At 40.6% G+C, this 20,292-nt stretch overlaps 1 protein-coding gene across 1 annotated transcript in view; it reads right to left on the reverse strand.

Annotated features, from left to right (window-relative positions):
- Positions 1–190: 190 nt before the first annotated feature.
- The window catches only part of DDR2 (discoidin domain receptor tyrosine kinase 2), a 132,918-nt gene continuing 112,816 nt past the window's right edge, over positions 191–20,292 (reverse strand). Inside the window, exons 8-17 of the mRNA XM_082834401.1 lie at positions 18,929–19,172; positions 15,765–15,827; positions 14,829–14,959; positions 11,964–12,174; positions 10,313–10,536; positions 8,945–9,072; positions 6,323–6,514; positions 5,795–6,029; positions 3,747–3,896; positions 191–335 (exon numbers count right to left, since the gene is read on the reverse strand). Coding sequence (XP_082690527.1) covers positions 201–335; positions 3,747–3,896; positions 5,795–6,029; positions 6,323–6,514; positions 8,945–9,072; positions 10,313–10,536; positions 11,964–12,174; positions 14,829–14,959; positions 15,765–15,827; positions 18,929–19,172 — 1,713 coding nt within the window. The 3' untranslated portion in view covers positions 191–200. The remainder of the gene's footprint in view (positions 336–3,746; positions 3,897–5,794; positions 6,030–6,322; positions 6,515–8,944; positions 9,073–10,312; positions 10,537–11,963; positions 12,175–14,828; positions 14,960–15,764; positions 15,828–18,928; positions 19,173–20,292) is intronic.

Consider the following 20,292-nt stretch of genomic DNA (forward strand, 5'->3'; position numbering starts at 1 on the left):
TTAGTTCTTTAATGTAAAAAAAGTATATATGTGTCGGGGTAGAGAGTGGGGGAGTGGAGTGGAGGGAGACGAGGGACAGAAAGAGATAAAGGCAAACAAGCCTCTGTCTCTCAGGTCCATTCAATGTCCAAGTGGAGTGGCTTAGGCGTGGGTGAGTGGTAGGTCTTGTGAGGAGGACCTGTTGCCAGGCATTGACAGCATCACTCGTCCCCTTGCTGAAGAAGCAGAAGGTGGATTTCCTGGAATGAGGGACGGTGCTTGGTGTCTCTTCTCCAGCAGCTGAGCATCAGCTTATACACAGAGTCAGGGCAAATGGCAGGCTGGGGGAGGTAAGTCTTTGGAAAGAAAAATGAACAAAAAATGAGACTATTAAGAAGAGCGCAGAGAAAGGAAGAGCAGTTGCATCATAGTATGATTTGCCCACTCCCCATTTTCTTGGACTTGGAAAGTGAAATGAGTGGGGTGTCTATTCTTCCTATTCGTGAGGATTCTAAATCCCATCAGTCCCTTTTCCATTCCTTTTGTCTTTTCCAGTTCTCTGGAGCAGAATTTCCTGATGGGCCATCCTGTGGCCCCTACCATCATGCAAAAGATGAAACTGAAGCAAGAAGACATCTTAGACTGGAAAGCAAGTGATTAGAACACAAAACCTCTATTTATAGCTTAGCCACAATGAGATTTATTCTGATTGAGCCAATCGTGGCAAAAGGGCAGAAAGTATATTAGTTGCCTCAGCTCCTTTATTGGAATAAAACCCTAGTCACTGAGATGTGGGATATATCCATGTAGCTCCTAACCATAACCTTCTCTGTGCTCCCTCTCTCCTGTACTGGCCCAGGGAGAGAAGATTGGACTTCTTCCTTACATTATTCACCAATATTTGTACATTTACCCCCTCTACAGCCCTGCCCTGAATTCCAGCCTAGAGTTGTATTTGGCTCTACTCCCAAAGAACCAGTTACTGACTGCTTCCACCAGCAAGATGCCACTCTACTGACTCCAGGTCATCTTCTGTTTGCCTGTAATTTGTTGCTGTCATTTCCTTACCTATGTTTTTTAACACCTTGGTATATTGACATATTCCTAAAGCAAACCTAAATTTCTCAAGCTCTTTGAAACATGGGTCCAACATTTGCAGCTGGTAAATCATTAACTATTTCCATCTTGCCTTCTCCCACACCAACACCAGCTTATGTCATGCATCATAGGATCATAACGAAGCTCTATCTTTAATTTTTTGAGGAACCTCCACACTGTTTTCCACAGAGGCTGCACCAATTTACATTCCCACCAACAGGGCATGAGGGTTCCCTTTTCTCCACATCCTCACTAGCACTTGTTGTTTCTTGTCTTTTTGATAACAGCCACTCTAAAGTTGTGAGATGATACCTTATGATGGTTTTGAGCATTCATTTTTTTAAATTTAAACTTTAGTTATTTATTCATTTATTTATCCATTCATTCATTTATTTATTTTTGGCTGCATTGGGTCTTCGTTGCTGTGCATGGGCTTTTCTCTAGTGGCGAGCGGGGTCTACTCTTCATTGTGGTGCGTGGGCTTCTCATTGTGGTGGCTTCTCTTGTTGTGGAGCATGGGCTCTAGGCATGCGGGCTTCAGTAGTTGTAGCTCGCGGGCTCTAGAGCACAGGCTCAGTAGTTGTGGCGCATGGGCTTAGTTGCTCCGCGGCATGTGGGATCTTCCCAGACCAGGGCATGAACTTGTGTCCCCTGCACTGGCAGGTGGATTCTTAACCATTGCACCACCAGGGAAGTCCCAATTTTTAATTATTTAATTCCATTTAGACCATGAGCTTTTAAGAAAAGTGCTATCTGAGAATTCTTTACAGTTTGTAAAAATAAATTGAAAACAAAAATGTCAAATACATTTTAAAATTATTGAAATTATTGTTATAGACTTCCAATTGAATACAAAAGATTTAAGCTTTGCTTAAGCTGTGAGCCCTAAGTATAAGATTCTTTCTAGAATTTGTGCTACTGAAAAGTTTTCTTCTGCATTATATCTGCTATGTTCAACAAGTTGGTGACATTGTGCCATGTGAAAACAAATTAGATCACACATGTGTAGTCTAGAGACCATAAAATCCATCTAGCAGCTGATAGTGTTGAGAAATTACCGTCCTTAATTCTAATGTCAAACTTTTAAAATTTGAATACTGAAATTTTAATAAAATTTAAAGTAATTAAATTTTGTAAATTGTAATAAAATACAAATTTAATAAATTATGTTTAGTAAGTCCATATGTTAAATTAAATAAACTTTTATCAAAAATGTAAACTTATAGATGAGAAGCTTACTAGCATATAATGGTAATATTTGGCTTTGGCCTTGGCTTCAGTCAAATATTTGACTTTACTATTCAAATGCAAAGCAGACAGTGGACATGAAGTGGGGGGAGGGGAAGCATGCCTTTCTTGCCTGAATGTTTGATAGTTCAATTTTGCCTCGTGTAAATTTTTTTTTTCCATGTGGGATTTCAGTCACTGAATAATAAGAGGAGGGAAACTGAAAGGTTTAAAATATTCCTCCCTTTGCCTACAATTCTAGGATGTACTCAAGTTAGAATCATTATGATAATAAAATTACACTTTCTAATTGAATGCACCGCCTTTAATTGGCCACAAGAATCTAGTAGGTCAACCAGGTGGCCACGATGTGCTACTAGTCCAGGAGAAGAACATTTTTCCTTGTTCTACTCTCTTATCTCATGCACACCGGAGTAAATCTGCCCTTTGCCAAGGTAAGAAGGCAATTACTCCATAACCGAGATAGATAATTTAGATCTCCTGCTACCAAAATATCTACAGAGTATCAAGATAAAATTCTAGGACCCCTCCTTCCTAATTTTAAGCTGCATATTGTACAATCTCTAGTCATTCCCTTATCTTTTGCTTGCTTTGATCCATTTAAGCCACAGAGGATCTACTTTTAATCTTCTGCAAGAGCCTTCTCCCTCTCCTCAACTGTTATCATCTTCCTGCCTGAGATGCCACACTCCAAGTGTGTGCTGTAGCCAGGCCACTCTGGGGTTTCAGTGCTCCCACAACCAGCAAGCTTTCAATCCCACGTCTCACAGGAACTTTAAACACTGAGTCATCCAAAGGAAACTTGAGTATCTTAACTAGGAATTGGGGCCCTTGTAAGCTAAGAAGCCCAGCTTTTCCTGAGTCCTGAGATGCCACAGCAGCTGGGCCCAGAGGTGCCTTCCAAGAACAGCAAGGCCAGGATGTACCTGAAGGTCTCTGGACATGTAAGTCAAGAAACATTTCTAGACAGTCCAAACCAAATTTTTAACGAATGCTAATAAATCCCTTATTCACTTTTAAGCTTATGTTTTTGTTCCTATGTTTCTCAACCAGGAAGACAAACCATAGAGCCTAGACCAGGAAATAGATCAAACATGAGAGATAGGATTTTATTTTCTGGTATCTTTGAGTTGGGGAGCAGCCTGAGGGGACCCCTCATGTTCTCCAATGACCAACGGGTTGACACATGGATAAAGCAGAGTGTATGGATGCCTAGGGAGGCCCTTGGTCTTTCACATCACCTGGATAATTAGTGACAAAAGTTCTTGGTCTTTTACATTAGCTGGATAATTAGTGACAAACAACTATGATCCAGGTAGCCCATTTTCCAGCTCAGACCTATCCTGTTAAGTCAGAACTTTTCTTTCTCTCTCCTTCAAGAGCACCCAAGGCCACATCTCTCCAACCCCAACAGTTCTCACCTGCCTCCCTTGGTCTCGGAAGAACTCTCCAGTATTCTCGATGACCTGTTCATCTGACAGCTGGGAATAGGGCTGTTCCTGGCAAAAGGTGAAGGTCTCCCACAGAGTCACTCCGAAGGCCCACACATCACTTGCTGTGGTGAATTTGCCCTGTTTAAATAAGAAAAAGAATAATCTGTGCATAAGAAGAGCTGATTAGGTTTTCATAATCTGGAGTTTTGCCACTTTTACAACCCAGGGCAAGGAATACTGGGACTGCCAAGATACTCATGGGCGATCTGGAAACAACAATAGGAAGTTGTCTTGATGCCAAGCTACAGGCCCTTTTCTCACCCTCAGGATCTCTGCTGAGGTATACTTCTCTTGGAGATGAGATCCAAGGGCTGAAAAGGATGCAGCCGTAAGCTATCTGACTCTTCCAGTGCATGTTAGAAGGTCAAACTCTAGGATCTAGGGTAGCCTTGGAGAAATGCCCAGGGGAAAGGCAAAATTAGAATGGGAAGCAATTGTTTCTATGTGAGAGATACGGAAATCTAGTGTAAGTGCCCCGAGTAGTCCTTGTTCAATAATCGTCACAGCCTTGAAGGACAGACTAACGAGTGACAGCAATGAGATTCAGATGCAGTCAACAGGTATTAAATACTTGCATATGTTCTATTCAATAAATACAGTGCTGACATAGATGATATTATTTATCCTTATTTTTCAGATCAGAAAAGTGAGACAAGAGGTTTACTAAAATTCCCTGGTTAACGAGACCATTAATAATGGAAAAACTGAGATTTGGACCAAAACCCTCTGAATCTTGGTCTAATAATCTTTTACAACACCACACAATACCTTTAAAGGGAGCAAAGCTTAATAATCACATTAGAAATGAGTAAAATATGTGGTTCATCTATATAGATGATAAAGATCTTTATAAGGATTTACATAAAATGGTATATATCACAGCATCATTTATAATCGAAGGAAATTGGAAAGTACTTAAATATCAAATTATAGTGACATTATTAAATTATAGGATATATCCACACAATAGAATATTATGCAGCAATTAAAATCATGTTTTTGAAGAATATTTACTGCCAGTGAGAGAGAATTGTATGTGCATAGTATCATCCCAATACGTAAAATAATTATATATATAATACATATATTCAGAGAAATACATGTATAGAAAAAATCCTCAAAGGAAATACACTAAAATATTAATAGTGGTTATCTTGGTGAGAGGAAGGGGATAACTATACATTTCTTATTTCAACATTAATTATGAACCCTACAAGATATGAACAAGAAACAAACAGATTAATAATAAATTAACAAAACTAGATTGCTATCAGGCTTTTCTCCACAATATTAAATGACAAAAGACAAAATTACACATACACAGCATTGTAGGAAGTAAAAGTTTAAAGTCTAATAATTCTATAAATCAGCTAAGTGGTATAAAATCAACAGTAAATTGTCCCGAATACGCATGGTCAGAAGATATATTTCTAAGAGGCATTTGAAAAAAACGTATTCACTTGTGGTCCAGAATACCAAGAGCTGGATAAAAATTATAAAGCAAAGAATGAGGACCTTAAAAAGTAAATGGTGAAAATCATTAAAATACAAATATAGAGATCCATCTAAATAATTAATTAGAAACATGGTTATGAAATTAATACAGAAGAAAAATATTTTGTGTGGATAACAGTTCTTCAAATGACAAGATTTTAATACTCTAAATTAATTAAGATCAGTCAGTAGGTGGAAAGGGTAGAGATGAAAAAAATGGTACTAAATCTCTTCTCATTATGGGTATATTTTTAACCTTTTCCTCCATACTTTCTACGGTGAGCATGTTATATTTTATCAGCAGAAACAGGCAAGTGTTAAAAATAATAATTAGTACACAAAGTAAATCATATCAAGTCAGAGAAAATATCAAAGTCTATTTATTGTCTGCCTCCTGCTGTCTCAGGTGCACCCCTACACACCGTCTGCATCTGCCTACATGCCAGCTCCTAGGGCAGAGCTCAGAAACACAGGAAACTCACCAGCAAGATGCTCTCCCAAGACATCCAGCGGATCGGGAGTACTGCCCGGCCCTGGATTCGGTAGTAGTCACCGCTGTACAGGTTTCTGCTCATTCCAAAGTCAGCTATCTTGATGGTATAGTTCTTACCCACTAAACAGTTTCGTGTGGCCAGATCTCGATGAACAAAATTAAGCGAGGAAAGGTACTTCATGCCAGATGCAATCTGGGTAGCCATAAACTTCAGGTTGGCATAACTGAGGAAATATAAAGGAAGAGAGAAAGTAGCCTCTGGAAAGAAGAAGCTGTGAAAGGTACACACCCTATAGTTGGTACCAACAAACTAGGGTTCCAACCTCAACATCCCTTCTCTATTCTTTATGAATCTCTTTGCTTTCCCCTAAAGGGCAGCTGCTTTATCATTCCCTGCATACTAACCTCCCCAATCATTCCAGAACAATGATGAACTTTAAGGCTCACTGCTCCCCACTTCAGATCCCAGCTTAGTCTCATGAACACAGGGAAGAGACAGAAGACCCGGCGTATTTACCTGACAGTGGGTACGTTGCTGAAGGAAGAACTGGGGGGCTCGTGGCGGGAAAGAAACTGATTGAGATCTCCATTCTCCATGTACTCAGTGATCATGCAGAGAGGATCGTCAGTGATACACACAGCTAAGAGACGGATGATGTTTGGGTCCTTGAGCCGGGACATGATCTTTATCTCCTTAAGAAAATCATTCCTTTGGAGGACAGAGACATAGATAAACCCAGAGGTTGCCAGAGTTAGGATCAAGAGGGCAAAGAAGACACAGCAAAGTCTAGTCCTAACCATTACACTGAGTCTTGTTTCCCTTTGGATAACCTTTGAGAGAACAGAGAAATTGGTACCTGGAAACTGTCTCATTCTACTCATCCTGGAATGCGATGTGCCCTTATTCAACTATAATTTGGCGGGGGGAACGTGGACCATGACATTCACATGTGCATCCCTAGTATCCAACAGAAGGCCTGCCCCATAGAAAGTGATTAATATTTGCTAAATCAAATATATGTTGCTAAAAACTAGTCTTAAAAATAAAACCTTCAACTGAAAGTCATATCTTAAGTGCACTGGGGTCTTTACCTTTTTTAAAGCCATGAAGGGACTTCCCTGGTGGCGCAGTGGTTAAGAATCTGCCTGCGAACGCAGAGGGCACGGGTTCGAGCCCTGGTCCGGGAAGATCCCGCATGCCGCGGAGCAACTAAGCCTGTGCGCCACAACTACTGAGCCTGCGTTCTAGAGCCCACAAGCCACAACTACTGAGCCTGTGTGACACAACTACTGAAGCCTGCACTCTAGAGCCCGTGCTCCACAACAAGAGAAGCCACCACAACAAGAAGTGTGCTCACTGCAGCAAAGAGTAGCCCCTGCTCACCGCAACTAGAGAAAGCCCACGTGCAGCAACAAAGACCTAATGCAGCACCCCCCAAAAGAGAAAAACAAACAAAAAGCCGTGGAGTCACTCTATAAGTAAAGTGAAGGCACTTTTTATAAAGTGAATAACCACCCTCTGGTTTAATCTGATAATTTTTTATTTTCTCATACTGGTTTCTTTTAATGCAGGGTGCACCAGCAGTCAGTCACAACACATATTTAGTAGCCTGTTCAAAACAGCTGTTTAAAGTTCACAGTGGTAATGCAGCATCATTTCAAAAGAAGTACTCACTTGGCCAAAACTAATAACTGTTTGAATAGATGGTGACAACCACCCTTGAGTCACAAAGTGGGCTATAACCTTCCAAGTAGCAATATTTGGGTTAGTGAGACTAGCCCACATTCTCAAAACTATTGAAGCAGACCTGTTATAAGTCTCCTGTGAGTTTCCTAGGAATCCTGGACTGGAAGTCATACTATGTCAATATAAAATCCTTGAAATCAGTGTGGTCCTGATACAACACCTCTCCTCTTTCATTACCCCTTCAATCTCAAACCCAGCGGGGGGTCCATGGCTTGGGAGAGCTCAGAGCCTAAGCCATCCATCACTGCTAAATTGGAGTGGGCACAGGTGGGACACCAAACGTCACCAAAAAAAACAATGGGCAAAGGCTTTGTCACATCCCATAGTTTTTTTCTTTCATCTTGCCACCTTCTCCAATCACGTGCTAAGATTAATAACAGGAATATTCTATCTCTCTATGGGACCCAGAGGATGTCCCTTTTCACTCATACTAGTATCCTTAAATTGAAATTCTTGCAGTTAAAATTCCAAAACCTCCACAGTTCTGTTCCCTTGCCTTTCTTTCTTCTTCATGCCATATCCTTTCAATTGCAAGACTTTTAATAAAACCCTAACACCATTTTTGGAATTTATGGTAATTTAAGGAATAGGGATCATAAACTTTCTCTAAATTTGAATATCAGTGAGACACATCAAGCCAACACAAATGGGGAAATACATATGTTACCCAGATGTGCAGATTTCTCTGAGACACATACAACCAGCTTTCAACCAGCATGCCTCTCTGGGTGAGGATTAACTCACCATTACTGTAATGGAAAGGCTGTCAGACAACGCAGTGTGGCTGGAAACTGCAATTTATGTAGTAAAGGATCCAAGAGATTATTAGCCAGTTTGGAAAACTGCTAAAGGACTGTGGATCCTTTTGCTTTGAGGTCCATGGATACTTTTCCAAGTAGAGGTAGCTTCTCATTTGGGGGGTTGCTGGACATAGAAGAAAAGGAGCATAAAAGAGAAAAAAGAGGATGAGAAAGTAAATAGAGATGTGGGGGGAAAAAGGAGAATGGGAGAAACTTAGCAAGAAAGATGTGTGTGATTGTGAAAAGTCTGCAAGGGGAGGTAATGACATTCAGGCGTGTGTCTGTGTATAATGATTGAAGAGGTACGTATTCAGTCTTTAGTGTGTGTTGGGGTGTACAGTGCTGTGCAAAGGGGGTTAGGAAGTGAATGTGTAGCATATCCAACAGAAAATGTACATTTGTTTTTGAGAGAGATGAGAATGAAGCTGAAGACTACTGAGCCATCAGAAAAATAAAGCACAACAATGGAAATGTGAGGAAGCTCACAGACCTTCCCATCTCAAAAGCAACAAATTGCTCAGAAGTTTCCAGGAGGGTTCCTGATCCTGAAGATGAAACACATAAAGGAAAATTTAAAATGCAGACCACAGACCTGGCATTCTTGTTGGCGTCTGCTCGGAGCATTTTCACGGCCACCAGGACAGGCTGGTGGGCACTGACATCTAGGGCAAAATCTTTGTCTTTGAATTTTTCCATTCCCTCCACTTCACAGAGATGAACCTAGACAAAAGTCATCTAGTCTCAGCATCATCATTTCTCCTGAAGATGTCTCAGTACTCTTGCTGGGCATTTCCTGGAGATAAACTAACTCTTACAACTCAGGCAAAATAATCAAAAAGACCAGTAAGAAGATACGTGCAACACATCTTTGACTCAAATAACTGATTTAAGAAAATGGTAAGGTACCCAGCTAAGTGATATGTTACTGCTTTATAAAAGAAATACATTGATTGGAACATTAAATATGTGAATGAATCTATAACATGGTATTTTATTAAAGCATAGCCCACTATAAAATGTCATTCGGTATAAATACTTGAACTTTGATCCAAGGAAGTTTAGTTACGGGATCGTGCAAAACATAAGGCAACTTCTTCTCTAAGGTAAGCCCTTAGTATGGGATTAGCATTATCAGGAACCTCTAGGCATTAGTAACTGTGTAACAAGGCCTGTGTTTTCAACCCAGGAGACAGAATGAGTGTCTATAACACCACAAACAGATGCCGTGGACCCTTCTACCTCCACCACCACCAAACCTAACCAAGGTTAAAGCACGCCACCCATGCTGGAAACCAATAACATATTCTTATGAAACCAAATTACATTTGGAATTTAGATGGTGGTGTTGAAGAGCTTCTATTGCCACTTAAATCATTGCTTTGAATTCTCAGAAGGCTCATGTGACTAATGTAAGAGTGAAAAGTCAAATATTACATGCATCACTCTGAGGGCAATTGAGAAGTGTGTTCCTCCTTATCTTGGTTAGTGATTCATTCCCTAGTGGTTGGTTCTGGGACCAAAGGCAGGGGCGAGGTTGTTTTCTGACCATTTTACATGTAACTCCAATTAAAAGGGAAAAAACAAAGTGGCTATCCAATAGCAGGATGTTCTTGGACAGTTTATAAAAGATGATCACATCTTATGGGTCCCCACCCTTTGTAACCTGTTGTAAAAAATTTTGAAAATATTAACGTTTTTCAGAATATCTAAGTCTAGTGACTTTCCTGCTTTAAAAACTCTTATATAGAAATCAGAATTCCCAGGATTTCCACAGCTGTTTGACAAAGATGAGGCTGACCAATACTAGTCTTCTAGAGAACAATGCAAGGAGAAACAAGTGGAGGAGACATTTGGTGTGAATCCACTTTGGATGGGACAGTTTGCTCTACTGACCATTTTTATTCCACCACTTCCTTTGAACGACCAAGGACTGGAGGCCCCACTCAAAGAATCAGCTCACCTCCCCAAACTGGCCTTCTCCCAGCTTCTCCTTGAAAGTTAAGAGTTTCCTGGGGAACTCTTCCACAGCCACATCTTTCCCCGAGAGCAGGTCCATGGTAATGGCAGGCACGGAGTAGGTGTTGCCTCCAGTCACCCCCTGGAGGTTCACAATGTCGGCCTCTGCATAGTGGGGCACACCCTCAGGCCCACTGGGCTGGACTGGCTTCACAATGCCACTGCAGCCTGCGAAGACAAGGACAATGAGTCTCGTTCCAAGGGGCCTCTTTGGAGATATCTTCAAGAAAGGAAATATGAGAGGAGAGCTAAAACATGCCCCCAAGACAGCCTAACCTATGCCATGACATTCTTACTTAGAGAATGGTTCCTCTGGAGGTTCTTTCTTGTGGCCTCCAGAATGTAGGCACCATTTTATCTCTTATTTTCTCCTCATAACTACGTGATCATTAATAACCTCCTTGGTTAATCTTGTGGAATTGTGGTGAAGCTCCAGGAAGGCTCACTATACTAGTTAGGGTAGGAGTATTAAAGTTTTAGGATTTAATGGCATATTTCCTTAATTTTAAGATATAGTCGCTGATTTTAATAACCTATTTCAGGGATTAAAAACTGTGATTAAATTTATATGATCTAGCTTAAGACACATCCTAACTTAAAAAAATATTAAAATATGAGGGGGGATGTTTTAGACTTCAGAAAGTAGGTAGATCACTTTGGTTCAGCCTAGGAAATAAATTACATCCCTATTCTTGCTGTCTCTGTAAAATTCCCATAGTTCAATACGCTCCTTCAATGTTTGCTATCCACTGAGTGGTAAATACACATTAGTTTCCTCTCTTCCTTTGGAAGGACTCCCTTGAAAAGCCTCTGCTCTCATGGTTTGTCCTGCTACTTCTCCAATCAGCTCTCCCCTGAACACCATCAGTCCTCTTCCACTGACTGGGGTCACTCCTCGGATGCTGACATTATGGACAGAAAAGCTGCTCTGAGCCTCAGCGATGACCCCCAGCATCCCCTCTGATGTCACTCTGCAGCTCTTTTTAAAAGACACTGGAATGTGAATCAATTGGCACCATTTTACCGAAGCAACGCTTTATTGAGAAAAGACAAGAAATATTTGCTCTCATAATAAAATCTTGTATTAGTCAAGTAAATTTTCACCAAAGAGAAATGAACAAAAGTTAAATAACTCAATTATCTAGGTGACTAAAACCTGGGGATTCTAGGATCTCTTTAGCTTCGTTGTTTTTTCTCCAAGTGAAATTCTAGTCCTGAATTTACCCCTATTGGTGTTTGATGTTGGGTGAGTACCTTATCTGGGCCTTCTCACTTTCCTCCTATGAAAAATGAGAAGGTTGGACTAGTTGGACTGTTTAGGTTCTTCCGGTGTTAATGCCTTAGGAACGCATTTTATTTATTTTTCTTCTTCTGACATGTGGGTCCCTCCAAACATCTGCTACGTGCAGTAGCAAAGGAGAGATGTCCAGATTCAATTAGAAGCAGCAGTAGACCAAATCTAGAAAGACAGTGTGGACTTCCCAGGAGAAGGTGGACTTCTCTAGGCTAAAATTAGACTTGTTTGAGTAGAAGCAATAGTGTCACACCTTCATAAATCTTGTCCCTCAATTTTCTGCTCACTGTTTCATCCTCACCTGATTCTTCCTCCCCTGGAGCAAATTCTGGGAGTTTCCGTATCAGCCTGGACGGCTCCTGGTAGTCAGGGCGAAGGGGAAAGATGCGATCGTAAGTGGAGTTGGACTCCTGCTCGCTTGGTGATGAGGAGCGGTTATTGTTGAACATGCTGGACTCGCTTGGCAGGGAAAGGCTGACTGTCATTTCATCATCCAGCATCCTCCGAGAAGCCTGAAAGAGAAGGACAGGGGAGAAAGGCATGTTGACACAAAAGGGATCATCACTCCCTCCTCTTCTTAAACCCAGCTCTTCCACTCAGATGAAATAACTCTCTAATACTCAAACTCCAGAAGCAATGCAAGTGACAGGGCTTCAGTCTGGTTCCACAAATGCCTGTGTTGTAGAAACTCAGAATCATCTTTCGTTTCTTCAAGGCAGAATTTGACCTCCAAATTTCTGCACTGCCAACATTAATTAACTTCCATTGAAACACTTACAAGCATTATTCACGTGACAGCATTAGAACCTATCAGAAGCCAATCAAAGAATTTCTCAGTCTTAGAGTTTTCAATGTTCTGTTAAATAATGGGTTTTCCTGACACCATTCAACTGATTGATTTTGTGTAGGCATAAATTAAAATGCTTATTAACGTAACAAATGTGCTGTAACATGATGAATCTGTAGTTCACCTGACCACTCTGGCATTGTAGATTAGGGTAATACCCGCTTGACCCTGCATTTTCACTAACCAAAAATAAAATGGCTACAAAATAAGAAAGGAAAGCCCTAGGTGCTAGGGATACTAACATGAATTATACCTAACACAGGAATAAGAAGAATAAAACAGCTAATTGTTCTGTCATTCTATTTAATATGACCTGCCTGCTTCTTCAAAAGGAAAATCTCGTAATCTAAGTATAGGTGACTATTTGGATTTAAACACATGAAACGTTCTACTCCGACAAACACACTTTGGGTGCTCAGTGGAGAAACTTAGATGTCTGCTCCATACCCTAGACTGAGAGTCCCTTTGTTGCAGTAATATCCTCAGTACTGAGCATGGAGCCCAGCACATACTAGGTACTCAATAAATATCGGTTGACTCTCTCAAAGAGAGAATTCTGAGGACACCACTGTAAGTATCCTGCAGATAATGCTACAGCATAAGGCTATTTTGAGCAATGTATTTGAAATACATAGGTATGCTTAAGGGTCTTCTACAAAAAAATTATTTCCCCCAGAAGAAATCCTGTGTCATTCCAGAGCATCTTGAGTTATCTTACTCAGGATGTACAGGGACAGAAAGAATTTCTTGAAGGACCAAGTTAAATATTCAAGGGCAAAATTTTTGTTCTCCCTTTTACCTGGAGAGTCTCCAATCCAAAATTCTTCTCCCAGACCATGAATATATGCCAGTGGGACTCAGAAGAAAGACTCAAAGAGTGGTCAATTCTGGCTCAAATAAAGAGAAAAATAGCTCACAGAGAAGAGAACACAGACTCTCCCCCATCAACTAAAATGCAGTCATAACAGACTGTTCAGTAAGAACACAGCTTCAAGCTGTCCGATGAACCACAGACCATCAGCTGCTACCACCACCACTCTCTGCTACCCCGCATCCTGGAATTTAGATACCACGTGTGTTCTAGCATTCTAAAAGACAAAAGGTTTTGATGTTGCCTCATCATGCCAGTGGGTGAGCTCTCTGTGGATTCTGCCTTTCAGCCTTCAGTCACTATTTATGGATTGAAACTTTTAATTTAATTTTTTAGACTAATGTTAGAAGTCTCTGTGGGAAGCAAAGAGACCCTCTCTTCTGTGAAATATTCCTGCCTAAAGTCCTTAAAATAAACCTCAATCATCTCAGAACTTGAATGTGTAACACATCAGAAGGAATTGCATGCTACTTGTCTGGGTCATTCCCCTCACTTTTCTGATTTCATCCCCTTCCTCTTGTCCTACCCACAAAGAGTTCAGAAGGTTCCAGTCCATTCTCACAGTGCCCTTTCCCTTTGTCTGGTATGTACTCTACATAGGCACTGGTCTCCTGAGATCCCATCCCCAAATATTTAGGCTATAAACACAATCAGCCTATTCCCTCCCTCCTGTTCCCTGCCCTCGATGGGCACCTCAAAGCCTCACAGCCCAGAGTATCTATGATCTCTCACAGTCCACATCCATTTGAGCTCACTGACCAGGGACAATGTCCATGACTAAAGGTAGAAACACTTTATCATCAGCCAACCCCAAGAGTATCACACATTTAGCAGCAGTGCCCAGAATTGCTATGTGGTCTAAGACACCAAGAAAAGTCATAGATATTCCATCCGTGGTGAAAGGTATATATTTTAGAAGAAAAGAAGTCAACAAATTTCAAGACTGACAATTAGAACAAGCATAGAAAGCAGGATATTAACTGTATGACCTTGAGCACATCACATTTTCTCATCAGCAAAACAGTTAAATATAACTACTCTGCCCAACTCACAATTATTCAGTGAGGTTCAAGGAAAATCAAGGAAAAAGTCTTTGCAGACTGTAAAGTGTTAGACAAATGTAATAGAAAGTATATAGATCATTTGGCCTAGACTAAAAGAATCTGAGGAGGCACTCAGAAGGATGCATAACCATAACTTTCTTTTTTTGGGGCCGTACCATGTGGCATGCAGGATCTTAGCTCCCCAACCAGGGGGGAAGCATGTGCTCCCTGCAGTGGAAGCACAGAGTCCTAACCACTGGACTGGCAGGTTCTCCCCAACCATAACTTTCAAGTACAAAAAGAAGTAGGAATAGGACTGTGAGAAACTTGGCTTGGATATTAACGAAGCAGCACAGGAAAGGATGGAGCAGCTTCCTACACCGTGATTGTCCTGCACTTCCTCACCTTCTCCAGCATTTTCTGCCAGAACTGCCTCCAGAGGATGATGACAATGATAGCCAGGAGGATGAAGATTATGGCCACTAAGCAGCCAATCAGGATTCGAGTGTTGCTGTCATCAACTTTAAGCATTGGATCTGTAACCAGGAAAAGAAGGACGAAGAATATTATCATCTCAAGGGGCAAGGAAGAGCATAAGGGCTTGGACTAGAGATAAGAAGGCAGAACCTATTCCTTCAGGATAATTCCACACGATGCCACTTAACACTTGGTCTTGCTACTCTTGTATTCCTGTGCTCTTATATCCTACAGCCCTCCTCCATGGGACAGTAGCTTCCTCTTCCTCATGTATTAGACTGGATAATGGAGAGGTTTTCCATTCCTCCCAAAATTTTGCTCCCTTTATACCATGGCCCCTAATCACACCTCATGAAAAACAGGTGAAGAATCAGTTTCACTCTGCATTGAGACATGCCAAGGCAGCTGAGAGTCCGCTTTGGAGACACTTGATCACGTGTTTCCCAGATTGCTGACTTACACAGCCAGTGACTGTTTGAAGCAATGCATACACTTTTCCATATTTCTCTCCAATTGGAGAGACTAGCTTTTTGTTCCATTCATTCATTGAGAGCCCTACAATGGGTCTCACCTAGAAATAGCCCTTTCCCTGTTTTGGCTCCAAGCTTCCCAAACTTCTAAGAAGCAGTTGGAACAGCTCCAGACTCTGCCTCAGCAGAAGAATCACATGGACCAGCAGGGAAGAGAGTGAGGTTGGGCCCTTAACTTTGGAGGTGGTCTGTCCTATCTTTCCAGAGCTACTCTTCTTTGAAAGCCACCTGGTATCAAGCCTGCTACACAGTCAAGCCTTTGCAGATCTCCACCCTTCTTCATCCTCCAGGAGGTCCCTTCAACTTAACTTTTATAACCAAGAAGCATACATACCATAGGTTGTGGGTGCCACAGGCGATGTGGGAAGGGCTCCAGAGTTGTTGTACATAGCAGCATCTGTCACAAAACAAGGGTGAGTCAGAGCTGGGAAGAAGACAGCTCGGTAGTGGTTTTTCTGAAGGCAGGTTGTAAGCTAGCACTTTGTGAAATCGATTTACTGGGTTGCTACAAGCCTTTCTTAGAAATTAAATCATATAATATATTAAGTAAAAAATATTGCCATTCATCTAAATAGTAAGGGTAACTTTTCTTTTGTAAAAATTTTGTTTCAATTATTACCTACTAAGTGTCATGGTACAAAAAAGTTTAAAGAGAGTTATCAGAGGGCTGTGACCACATATTATCATAAATCATGCATAGGAAGTGAGATCCAAATTCAACAAAATGTAGAGAGAATACAATGGGTAAGTAGACATAGGACAGACATAGGGTTCAGATGCGCTTTCCCTTCAAGGAAATTACAGTGTTTTACAAAAGAGTTTTCACTATGCCTCAGAGTCCTAGCTCTTTAATTTATAAATTAAGCCTTCTTCCTTAGAAATAGAGTACCCTTTACAGTGATGTTGAAGCTTCTAGGACTAGCTCCCAAAAGTGTATTTGACAGATTGATGTTGGTAACTAATTTTTCCCTCTGACTTGTCTAATCAAGGGGGTCAAGAATTAGAATATGCAAAGACTATCAGTAATAATAAATAATAATTAGGCAGCAATAATAAGTTATTGGAGTATTTGTTACAATAGCCCACCCTACCCCAAATAATATACTTCTGCCTAAGTCTGATTTGGATTTACTTCTTCTTTGGCTCCGTAGTACCCAGTGCCTATATCATTTAGTACATACCACAGTGTTTCATATTGTAAGTTTACTCATCCATCTTCTATGAAACATTGGGCACCTTTAGGTCAAGGGCATTGTCTTGTTTGTCATTGTAACCTGATAAATAAGACAGTGCATGGTATATAGTAGATGCTCAATAATGTTTTATGCATGAATGCACACATGTTCATTGTAAGTAGTATATGGTATAAAGAGGAAGTAACAGTGAAGGAGATATACAAGGAACAATCAGATAAGTGCTGTAAAGTCAGACCCTTAAGACTGAGATTCAAGACAGTGTCTAAAAGGACTCTGGTCAGTAGAATAAAAAAGAAGAGATTCTCAGGAAGAAACTGTACTGAATTAAGTAATTATATTCCTCTTTGAGATGTACCATTGACCCTTGAACAACGTGCAGGTTAGGGGCACTGAGTACTCTGTGCAGTGGAAAATCTGCATATAACTTAAAATCAGCCCTCCATATACATGGTTCTTCCATATCCGAGGTTCTGCATCCATGGATTCAACCAACTGTGGATTGTGTAGTACTGTAATATTTACTATGGAAAAAAATCCATATATAGATAGACCCGTGCAGTTCAAACCCATGTTGTTCACGGGTCAACTGTACATATATGATACTTAGTGACTTCTATTTTGATTAAGAGATGGATGCTTCTCTAAGGCAGGTAAAGAATCCTGTCATAAGATTTAAATCCTCAGAGAGGGAACTTCCCTGGGGCACAGTGGATAAGACTCCGCACTCCCAATGCAGGGGGCCTGGGTTCGATCCCTGGTTAGGGAACTAGATCCTGCATGCACGCTGCAACTAAGAGTTCACATGCCGCAACTAAGGAACACATGTACTGCAACCAAGGAGCTGGCGAGCCACCACTAAGAAGCCTGCAAGCTGCAACTAAGGAGCCCGCCTGCTGCAACTAAGACCCAGCGCAACCAAATAAGTAAATTTTTAAAAAATCCTTTTTTTAAACACACCTCTAAAAATGTGTCCTCTTTAATGTTAGTGAGGATGTAAACCAAAATAAAATCTATTAGATACCACTGAAGGTTGCTAGAGCATTGACTCATTACTCTGTAAATTGATGAAAAAATTAATTATGTATGCTGCCCTTCCAACATGAACTGTATTTCAGGGTTAACAAGCATATGGGGAATAGTTCTCCTATTCAGAAGAAACTCAGGTAATAAATGCAGAAGGAATAAAAGAATTAGAAAATCACCATTTAGCAACTCCTAATGAAATAATTTAAGCACTGGTCATCAATGGAGGATAAAACCTAAGGAGAAAGTTCATTGGGAACTTTTCAATGAAAGGATAACCACCTGAGCCCAGAGATCAATCTTAGCATCACTAAAAGTAAGAGATTCTAACATAACATCCCCATGATGAGGTTCAGCATAGAGTACACAGCACTATCCATGAAAAATCCTTGGCAAAAATGAATACTGAATTTGAATCAAGTTCACCTGTAGATATAACCACCAGTCTACAGGATGACAGAGGATAGAAGCTCCAGTAAAATTACACCACAGAAAGTAATCAGCAAAACCAGAATGCAATTATTTTTTAAAAACTGTTTTAGGCTAACAGAGATACCACCTAGTAATATAATAAAGGAAATACACCAAGAGGGGCTAATTAGTTGGATCCTAATTCAATCAAGCCAACTGTAGTAAGACACTATTAGATAATCAGGGATACTTGAATGTGGACTGGCTATTATATTATATTAAGGAATTATTTACTAATAAATTTGTTGGATGTAATAATGGCATTATTATGAAGGTAATGTTATTTTCTCAGGTGTATTCTAAAATTTTAGTAGTGAAATCAAATAATGTCTCAGATTTGCTTCAAAATACTATACCAAAAAGGGAGGGATAAAGGAAACAAGCATGACAAAAAAAAATCAATGGTTAGTAAAGCTAGGTGATGGATGGGGGTTCATTGTTCTCTTTACTTTTATTTAGACATCTTCATTTAAATATTTTAATAATGTTTAGGTGCCCTTCCCCTTAACTGGCTTGATTTACATAAAGGTTTTAACACATTGTACTCATTTTCTTTAATCCTTTATCTTACATCTCTTTTAGACAAATATGTGTGAGAGCCAAGTAAACATTCTGTCCACTTCTACATCCTCATCCCTACCCTTCCACAACTACACTAGTCGCAGAAAAGAGTCCCTCTATCTACCCATAAGAAGCCACCTGTACAACCGTCCTCCTTTCAGACACCCGCCAGTGAGAAGCTCTGGACACTGCCTTCCTCCTTCACCACCCTGCTCCCAGTTCCCTAAGGGGCCCCCGAGCTCCCAACCTGATTGGAAGGTGATCTCACTGAACATCATCCAGGTGTCAGCAAAATGGTATTGGCACTTGATGGCACTGGCCATGCGGTGGTGGAGGGGCACCGTGACGAACCGAGCACTGGGGTTGACGTCATCCAGGACAAGGGGGAAGGAGACAGCGTTAGGTTCCCATTCATTGGCTTCAGAGCGAAAGTAGCACTGTACCTCCTTAAAAATCTTCACACCTTTGGCAAACATGTTGTTGCAGTGGACCTGGCAGAGAAAGAGGCATGTGAGTGACAGGGTGACCCTGTTGGGTGGCACTAGGGACACACTGCAACCTAACCCAGTAAGATCTTAGACCTGCCAAATTTCTCTGATCACCACCCTTGGTGAATAATTGGTGCTCTGCAGTCTTGCGTTTTTCCCTTCTAGGAATCTCACAGTGGCAGTGATACCTTATAAAACCTGGGCTGCTACCCCAGCCACCTCTTTGCAATTGTGCTCCCCTGGCTACCTCACTGCATGCTGCTGGGAGTAGCGTCCTTATCTGTTAAATGAGGGCTGGACCAGCATCCTCTCAGTTCCTTCCTTGCCCTGAACTCTCTCTGCTCTATAACCCAACCACTCCAGTCCTCTCAACCACGGTTGCTATCTGCCCAGAATGGAGCTATTCTGAACTACTTTCTCCTATGTACATTCCAAAGCCAGTCCACTTCTTTCAACAGGTTTCGATGAGAAACCTGAAATAATACACAATCCAATATAATTTCATCTTTCTCTTTAGAAATCTCATTTCCACTGCCGGGTATTAGCATTTGTCAGCCAGAGACACAAAACTTAATTATCTCTCTTAATTAAATTCAGCTTAGGTAAAGCCATTCTGATGAGAGCCTCAAATCTTCCTCATAGATATTTTCTGAGATGAGAAAAGAAGGCCTTTAGGAAGGTAGCTTTTTTGTTGTACCTTCCTTGGGATGAATTAACAGTTCTAGTTTATTGAACACAAGTAAATGGAACAAGGCTAAGAACAAAATCAAAGAAATACCAACTACAGCTTCAATACATTTTTCAGATGTTTTGAAATCTGCAAAGTGTTGGATAAGTAGCCTGTGGGGAAGGTAATAATCTTTCCTACAGATGTTTTGGGAATCCTTCTAGAATGCAAGTAAATAGCACAGGATTTCATTCTCCTGTGGACTTAACATATTTATGTAATAAACAGAATATATTTTAAAATGCATGTATATATAAATATATATGTTTTAGAATCTCTTTCAATTTATTTTTTCTTGATTTGTATAGTAAATTTTTTTCTATTTTTCCAAAAATAAGGTCTTGGATTTATGATCATTTCTATAGTTTTCTGACTTTAATTAATTGGTTTATGCAT

Source organism: Leucopleurus acutus (assembly GCF_964270905.1).
Source record: "Leucopleurus acutus genome assembly, chromosome: 2".
In the NCBI taxonomy this organism is placed as follows: Eukaryota; Metazoa; Chordata; class Mammalia; order Artiodactyla; family Delphinidae; genus Leucopleurus; species Leucopleurus acutus.